The 9,120-nt window shown below is 36.6% G+C and overlaps 1 protein-coding gene across 1 annotated transcript in view; it reads right to left on the bottom strand.

The window, feature by feature from the left end:
- The window catches only part of fam167aa (family with sequence similarity 167 member Aa), a 7,695-nt gene extending 648 nt beyond the window's left edge, over positions 1-7,047 (bottom strand). The window contains exons 1-3 of the mRNA XM_051722621.1: positions 6,948-7,047; positions 1,374-2,065; positions 1-135 (exon numbers count right to left, since the gene is read on the bottom strand). The exon at positions 1-135 is cut by the window's left edge and continues 648 nt beyond it. Of these exons, the coding sequence (XP_051578581.1) occupies positions 1-135; positions 1,374-1,721 (483 nt within the window). The 5' untranslated portion in view covers positions 1,722-2,065; positions 6,948-7,047. The remainder of the gene's footprint in view (positions 136-1,373; positions 2,066-6,947) is intronic.
- Positions 7,048-9,120: the final 2,073 nt, after the last annotated feature.

Raw genomic sequence — 9,120 nt, forward strand, 5'->3', positions numbered from 1 at the left:
CTCCAGCTCAAACGTAGCATCGTTCAGCATCTTGCGATGTTGGTTACACGTCTGCACAATTCGCAAATTGTTAATGTCACTGCGCAGACGCATTAGTTGACGTGCTAGGTGCTGGTCCTGCAAACGCATCTCGGCCTATGGCAGAAGAAAGACAGAAGGGAAACCGTTACATTACTATCAATATAAATGCATTCTTAAAGCTGAAGTGTGTAATTTCTGAACCACTACTGGTAACAAACAACATTTCAAAAAGTAGACCAAGTTGCTCTTCACTGACATTTTTGTCCACTTGGTTAACAAGTACACTAACTTTTGACAAAACTTAATTTGGGCGAAATTGTTTGGTGTGGAGGAAATGTCGTAATTGTTGAAAAATTAATGGAAATCATTTTAACACAATAAATATTGAAATGGTTTCTGTTTATATCACTCTTCCTTTAGATAATCATAGTTTTAAAACATGTAATAATTTGTATTTTTATAATGGATTTTCATAGTTTAATATTGAAAGACTGGGTCTGGGACAAGACTAAAACAGTTAAATCTGCACTCATTGAGTACTTTAGGAACACCTGTACACCTAATTACTCATGCAATTATCTAATCAGCCAATCGTGAAGAAGTAGTGCTTGCATAAAATCATGCAGATACAGGTCAGGAGCTTCAGTTAATGTTTACATCAACCATCAGAATGGGGAAAAACTTTTATCTCAGTGATTTCGAATGTGGCATGATTGTTGGTGCCAGACGGGGTGGTTTAAGTATTTCTGTAACTGCTGATCTCTTGGGATTTTCACACACAACATTGAGTGTAAAGAGAATGGTGCCAAAAACAAAAAACATCCAGTGAGTGACAGTTCTGCGGACGGAAACACCTTGTTGATGAGAGAGGTCAACAGAGAATGGCCTGACTGATTCGAGCTGACAGAAAAGCTACGGTAGCTCAGATAACTGCTCTGTACAACTGTAGCGAGCAGTATAGCATCTCAGAACGCACAACATGTCGAATCTTGAGGAGGATGGGCTACAACAGCAAAAGACCACGTCGGGCACTTTATGAGCATAGTGTTCCTAATAAAGTGCTCAGTGAATGTATAAATAAAAGGCATTTGAAGAGTACCAAAAATAAATGATGAAGGCCTGATAAAAGTTTACAATAAAATTTTAATGAGACCTTCATATAACAAAAAGAAAAAAATTAAATCTATTTGTTTTAATAAAAATCAACCCCTGGGACATTAAGTTACCCAAAGTTGAAGAAACACCCATATACAGGCTTTATAGAACGTGTGACCACAACAATTTATTGAGTCACAACACTAGAACACTAGTCATCAGTTTATGCAGAAACCAAGCTGACAAACACAACCTACCAGCTCTTTCCTTATCCACTCCAATGCTTGGTCTATATTTTCAAATCTCATCTGCGTCTCTCCATGGGACACCCCAGTGCTCAGCGATGGCTTTGCCCGCTTAAGAGGATCTGAGATTCTTTGTTCCTGTGCTTCGCTAGGCACTGCTAAAGTCTCTGAGACATTATGGCTCTGTGCTAGCATTGCTTCCAGCTGTGCTCTCCAGTCCAGGTAAGACGGCTTTTTGGTCTCGAGTTTGAGCTTCTCGGTCAAAGCCTTCAAACTGGATAGATGGTCATCCTGGCATGCAGTGAGGCTTTCTGCATTTTTTAAGGTTTCAGCTCCATGTGACATTGTCACTGGCTTCATGGAAATTTCTTCTAAAAAGCGTTTACTGGAAAAGTTGGAGAAGTGGGCTTACCACTTCTGGCAGACCAACATCACTGGAAATTGTTCAAGAAACCAGTATGGCTCCAGCATTAGTGCCAAAACTTGAAAGATTTCCACCCAACATGCAAGTTTTAATGGATATGCGAAGATCTTCTGGTTTAGAGAACGTTCAGATCACAAACGCTAGTTATAATTTATAATTGAAGACATTTCAAACTAATTTCTTTCATATTTTTCCCACTTTGATTCAATGATTCAAGCTGTTGATGTTTTCCATTGAAGCTCTCTGGATGATGTCCAAATACGTTTTGCATCTGAGGCATCTGAAATATAATTGAAAATACAAACAATACTGCATGTCATTTAAAAAGGTCACACTGAAATATTAAACTTAAGTTGCTAAACTGTCTTGCATACAAAATCTATCTGTTCAGTAATGGGGACCATTTATATCAACACAGCAGTGTACTAACACTTGTTTTACTAGTTAGTCTGCTTTCATATTGTCAGCTTCCTTGTATCTCTTTTGTTGACACAAGAGTTGACTATTGAGAAATGGCGAGCACTAATCTTTTTGAATAACATATACAAAGAAAAGGGGTAAATAAATTTAAGAAACAAAAATGCGATATATTAGAGTTGGCTGGGACAAAAGCAACAAGACTTGCCAGGACAGACCTTAAGAATCATTAATGTTTGAATGAATAGTGTTTTCTATGAATAGACAAACCAATCCATTGTAAACTGTCTGGAGAACAACATTTAAACCAATGTTTCTATGGTGTCGACAACAATTTGTTTGTGCTTTATGCACAGGTGATGATTCATCATGTGAAAACAACATGCAATCAATAATTAATACAATTAGCCTAGACCATGATGGTCAACACTTCCAAACAATACATTACCATATAATTACCATTTCTCTAAGAATCTGATCCAACCAAACAAACTGTTATTTTGAGGCCACACCCACTCTAATTCGTTTTAAATCACTGTTTTAGTTTTCTAACGCCATGTGGTAATGGAGAGCGTTTTTGAAAATGGAGAAAAATGCTGTTCCAGTGTGGATGAGATGCGTCAACGCAGCGAAATCAATGCGTTTTCAAACGTAAACAATTAGTGTGATCATGGCCTGATGTATACTTAATGTAAACATAATGGAAATGTCATTTTATCCAGTAGGATCTTATTTGATTCCTAAAGGTCAAATGTGTAATTTTGCACCACTAATGCCACCAAATGGAATTGCAAAAAGATGACTATTTTCGAACAGGTTTTCCGAACAATCCCCCCATCTGCCATTGGCCAAAAAAACAGAGAGTCCCCGTCCAAAAGTATATTGGAATGTTTGGTCAGGCCCAAAATTTAAAAAAATAAACAAATAAAAAACACTACCTGATTTGTAAGGGTTTGGTTTAAGGGTAGGTTGGGTAAAAGTTTCTCCATCCAATCAGGTAGTGCTTTCCTGATCAGTATTACAAAACTGTCCAATAAGGTATTAATTTCCTCATAAATATAAATGACTCTTCCCCTGCCATCCTTCTGTACATTTTGGAAATTTGTGGTCGGGCTGGTCAAACAAACAGAGCAATGTTTTGATAGTGCTACAGTATTTACATTGTTGGTGTTTTGGGAAAACCAATCTACGAATGTCTTGCTTTCAGTTGATTCTACATATTACACTGGGACAGGAGGATGTTTTTCAAAGCTGAAGTATGTCCTTTCTACGACACTAGTGCCACCATATGGAATTGCAAAAATAAACAATGTTTTCAAAACAGCTTTCCAAATATGCACCTCCTCTGCTGTTATTCAAACAGTCAGATAGTCCTGCCCCAACTCACGCCATTGGTTGAGTAATGTTGTTGGGGTGGGTCTAAGCGGGTCGCTCAGAACAAACACAGGAATTTTATAGCGCAACAAAGACACAGTGTTTACAGTTTTCGATAAAATTTACCTATGAATGGCTTACTTGTTGTTTCTGGATATTAAGCTGGGATAGAAGAATATATTTTAACACTGAAAAGTTACATACTTCAGCTTTAATATCAAACTAGTTTTTTGAGACAAACATCCAGCCAGTTAGATAGTCAGATACACCATCAGATAGATAGAGAGAGAGAGCAACATAAAGCAGATTAAAGGCCTTTTGTGGGTTTGTTCACAATTTAATTTTTGACAGTTCCGTTGGCCCATTTGAAACTTCCATCAATGTAGGTCTTTGGGATTTTTCTGATATTTGATTGTCTGCTGTGGGAAAACCATATGTCCGATCAGTTAGAAAAGACACAGCACACTACTCCAGAACGGTCTGAAGGTCTGTACCAATTTTAATGGATGTAGCTTGAAAGCTCTAGGAGGAGTTAGTGTAAGAACGTTTGGTCTTGGTTTAGGGATTTTGAAAAAGCCCTAAACCAACTTTGCAGAATAACAGTATGTTATTTAAACCAACATTAGCAAAACATAATTACACACTTCACCATTAACAGATTCTTATTTGATCTCTTTATTGGTTGCAAATTATGATAGTTCCTTTAGGAAGTTTTGACTTTCAGTGTGAGAGGCACTGTTACAGGAATTAGGCACAATGCTTTAAATTAATGCATTTGCTATAGCATAAACTGTCTCATAATTTAAAAGCACTTTATCTTGTTGTGTGGAAGCAAACTGTTTACAAGTGATATTGGTCACAGTCTGCTTTGGTTGAGGTTGAGCAGTGGAACTAGGACACAGCAGCTGACTGCTAAACTGGGAACCCCTTGAGTCCATCCCTTCTCTCCGTCTGATTCCAGTTCTCATCAACCAAACAACCCCATCAGACTATTGCATGGAAAATACTGATGGGGAAATCAAATACTCTGGAGGATCTGGCCATTACCAGCGTTTTATCTTATTTTGGAATCACATTATGCATGTTCTAAACCACTAGTAATAGACTTTCCATGAGATTGGGGTTTATCAAAAAATACAGCTCACTATTATGAATTAAAGGCGAAGAGATATTCCGGATGAACAGACTGTCCCATCCCAAACTCACGCCATTGGTTGAAAGAATGTTGCAATTTCAGGATGTTTGGTATGCTCAAACAAACAGAGCAATGTCTTGAAAGCATCACAGAGCCACAAAGTTTACACTATTTGGCAAAATCATCAACAAATGGCTTGCTTATAGGTGTCTCTGCGTATGAGACTAGGATATGAGAAAGTATTTTACACTGAAAAACATTATGTTCTATAACTTTAAAGAAAAATACTTGGATGACTTATCAAAAAGTTGCCCCAACCGAGAGAGTCTACTGTTGAAAAGTGATGGATTGGACACAAAATGTTTCCCACTGCTATGTGTTTTTGTGATGTCCCGATTCACACCAAAACCACTGTGTCATTCAGCTCAACGGGACTCTGTCTCTGAAAGAGTAAAGTTTGCCACGTATCTGTATTTTGGCATGACTGTCATGAGCACATGCCGAGTCTATGTGTAGACCATTGTCATGATGCCAAAAACATATCTAATTAATCAGATAAGAAAAGAACATATGAATGCTGGCACAGAAGCTCATCTCACAGGATTCAGTTTAGCATGTGAAAATGATCGTGTAATAACATGCTGTGTAATTTGAGAAGTGAATGGACTGCTCATGAATCATGAGCCATTAAAACATAACAACTCATGTGTGATGCAACAGAGATATTGAGAGGTCTCTGTGTACCATGTAAGTTATGGAGCCTTAAAAGGACAGTTCACCCAGAAATGAAAATTCTGTCATTATATACTCACTCCCATGTTGTTCCAAACCCATATTAATGTCTTTCTTCCACAGAACAAAAGTAGATGTTAAGCAAAATTACAGCCTCAGTCACCATTCACTTTCATTGCATCTTTTTTTTCCCACATTATAAGGGCCCTATTTTAAGAGCGCTATGCGATATGTTAAACATGCAGAGTCAATGGGCTTGGCCATGAAGTTGTGGTAGTGCTCTCACAAAAATTAGATAAGATGTAGCAAACGGTCGTTGCACGTTGCCTAGCGTGGTTACGAAAATAACCTTAAAGCTGAAATATGTCATTTCTGCGACACTTTCGCCACCGTACGGAATTGCAAAAATAAACAATGTTTTCAAAACAGATTTCCGAATACGCCCCTCGTCTGCTGTTGTTCAAACCGTCAGATAGTTCCGCCCCCAACTCACGCCATTGGTTGAGTAATATTGTTGGGGGGGTCTAAGTGTGTTGCTCAAAACAAACACAGGAATTTTTATAGCGCCACAGAGACACAGTGTTTACAGTTAAAAAGAGAAAATTAATCTATGCATGACTTATAGTTGTTTCTGCATAATAAGCTGGGATAGAAGAAAGTATTTTAACACTGATAAAGTTACATACTTCAGCTTTTAAGTGAATGGTGACTGAGACTGTCAGTTCCTAACATTCTTCCTAACATCTTTTGTGTTCCATGGAAAAAAGAAAGACGAGTAAAGGATGACAGGATTTGTATGTTGAAGTATGTTCTGATGTTATGATTAAAGTGGTTTTAGATCTACTTTAGAATATCCTTTTTGCAAATGTACTTAATTTTCATGGAAATGATGTCTCAATGCAAAAAAAAAAAGACTTAATTTTACTGTATATACTGTATATAAGAAAATTAAGCCTTTTATTTTTTTATTTTTTGCATTGAGACATCATTTCCATGAAAATTAAGTACATTTGCAAAAAGGATATTCTAAAGTAGATCTAAAATTTTCAAAATTGTTATATTTGTTTTCATGAGATTTACCCAAACATTATATGATAATCATGTTAATAGTTTCTCTCTTACACACACCCACACACACACACACCAGCCAACTCTAACTGGTTATTTTACTAACCAGGTGAAAGAATAGCCTATTACCTATTTGTTTAGAAAGGAATTGTTATGCACATTTAAAAACGATCATTTACATTTTTTAAGAACAGCCTTCCACACACTTCTATCTCTCCCTAAAAACTTACAATCCACGTTAATGTTTAGAGGGTGAAAAGCACTGCTGCTGCTGCTGCTGCTGCGGCGTCATTCCTTCAAATACAGTATCACAAGAAAGGAAATAGCCAAGACGCAAGACTCAGACATTTCAATGACAGCTCTCACAGAGACTAATGCACCTGTCTTATGTTATTTCGGAGATGCGAGGAACAAAAATGTTTTAAAAACAACCTACCTCATCAAAAGCGCGTTTAGTCACTGATAGTCCAAAGCTGACTGCGTGAGAGAGCGTCTGTGTCGCGTCGCGTAAACGAAGTCGGGGAAGTCGACGTCACGATTCCGTCCATACAGAACGACGCGTTGCGCATCGCTGATGATAATGAGAACGCTCTGATTGGTTGACCTCAGGACTGCAGCGCGTGCGGTGGTGAGCGCACTATGTACGCGTCGCGTCACGCAGGAGAGTCCCTTGACTTTCTGCCTTAAATGCAGAGACACAAATGCAAAATCGCTGCATCAAAACCCGACTTTAGGTTTTTTCGTATTAAATAAAATTTATTTTATGACTCCCTATGCCCTGCGTCTAACAAAAAAGTGATAAAACATCTCTTTTGTTAAAAAGAATGATTGACTCTGAGTGTGTTATCTGCAGGTGTTTATATATATATATATATATATATATATATATATATATATATATATATATATATATATATATATATATATATATATATATATATATATATATACATATATATATATATATATATTATCATTATATATATAATATATTATATATATATATATATATATATATATATATATATATATATATATATATATATATATATATATATATAATAATAATAATAATAATATATATATATATATATATATATATATATATATATATATATATATATATATATATATTATTATTATTATTATTATTATTATTTCACTTGTGTGTTTATCATTTAATAGTATGGGAGGATATACAAGACTATAGTATTTGCAATGGCGTTTTCTATTTGTGGACGCATAAATTGTGACAAACCAAATGCAACTGCAAATTGCATATTACCGTTTGCATTGTCATTTACGCAAACGTACAATGTCTGCCAAATTTCAATTGGAAAAGCAAAGTCCATTTGCAAGTGCATTTCTAATGTCTAACGAGCTATGGCCCTTATTCAGCATCATGACATCCATTCAGAAAGAACGTCCTCTTGTCTCCTCGCATGTTTACCGACCATAGAATGTCTATGGGACCGCCGTGTTATGCTATTCTAAGCTAAGCTTGTAGGTTCAACTTTCAGAAGGGCTCTGGCCTGACTGTGAAGTCACGTGAGCGATTCAAGTTTAAGTCTAATTAGAAACGGCTTTCATATTACAGTATCATATATCCTGTCTCACAAATAGTATAAAAACCACAAAATAATTAGAACACACTATTTAATTGCCTCAAACAACTGTGTTAGTAGTATGTACAGATTTTGCTGTTTCAGAAGGAAATTGGCACTTGGCATTCAACTCATCACAAAGTATAGTCAGGACATTACTGATGTAAAAAAACAGCACCATCACTATTTAAAAAAAAATAAAAATAAAAAAGTCAGTTTTGATCAAATCTAGACAGGCCCCATTTCCAGCAGCCATCACTCCAACACCTTATCCTTGAGTAATCATGCTAAATTGTTAATTTGGTACTAGAAAATCACTTGCCATTATATCAAACACAGCTGAATGCTATTTGGTTTGTTAAATGAAGCTTAACATTGTCTTTGAGTTTGTTTTTGAGTTGCCACAGTATGCAATATTCTGGCATGTCTTAAGGTCAATATTAGGTCAAAAATGGCAAAAAAGAAACAGCTTTCTCTAGAAACTCATCAGTCAATCATTGTTTTGAGGAATGAAGGCTATACAATGCTTTGAAAGATTTCATACAAAGTTGTACACTACAGTCTTCAAAGACAAAGGACAACTGGCTCTAACAAGGACAGAAAGAGATGTGGAAGGCCAGATGTACAACTAAACAAGAGGATAAGTACATCAGAGTCTCTAGTTTGAGAAATAGACGCCTCACATGTCCTCAGCTGACAGCTTCATTGAATTCTACCCGCTCAACACCAGTTTCATGTACAACAGTAAAGAGAAGACTCAGGGGTGCAGGCCTTATGGGAAGAATTGCAAAGAAAAAGCCACTTTTGAAACAGAAAAACAAAAAGAAAAGGTTTAGAGTGGGCAAAGAAACACAGACATTGGACGACAGATAATCGGAAAAGAGTGTTATGGATCTTAACCCCATTGAGCTTTTGTGGGATCAGCTAGACTGTAAGGTGCGTGAGAAGTGCCCGACAAGACAGTCACATCTATGGCAAGTGCTGCAGGAAGTGTGGGGTGAAATG

Source organism: Myxocyprinus asiaticus, chromosome 17, assembly GCF_019703515.2.
Source record: "Myxocyprinus asiaticus isolate MX2 ecotype Aquarium Trade chromosome 17, UBuf_Myxa_2, whole genome shotgun sequence".
NCBI lineage: Eukaryota > Metazoa > Chordata > Actinopteri > Cypriniformes > Catostomidae > Myxocyprinus > Myxocyprinus asiaticus.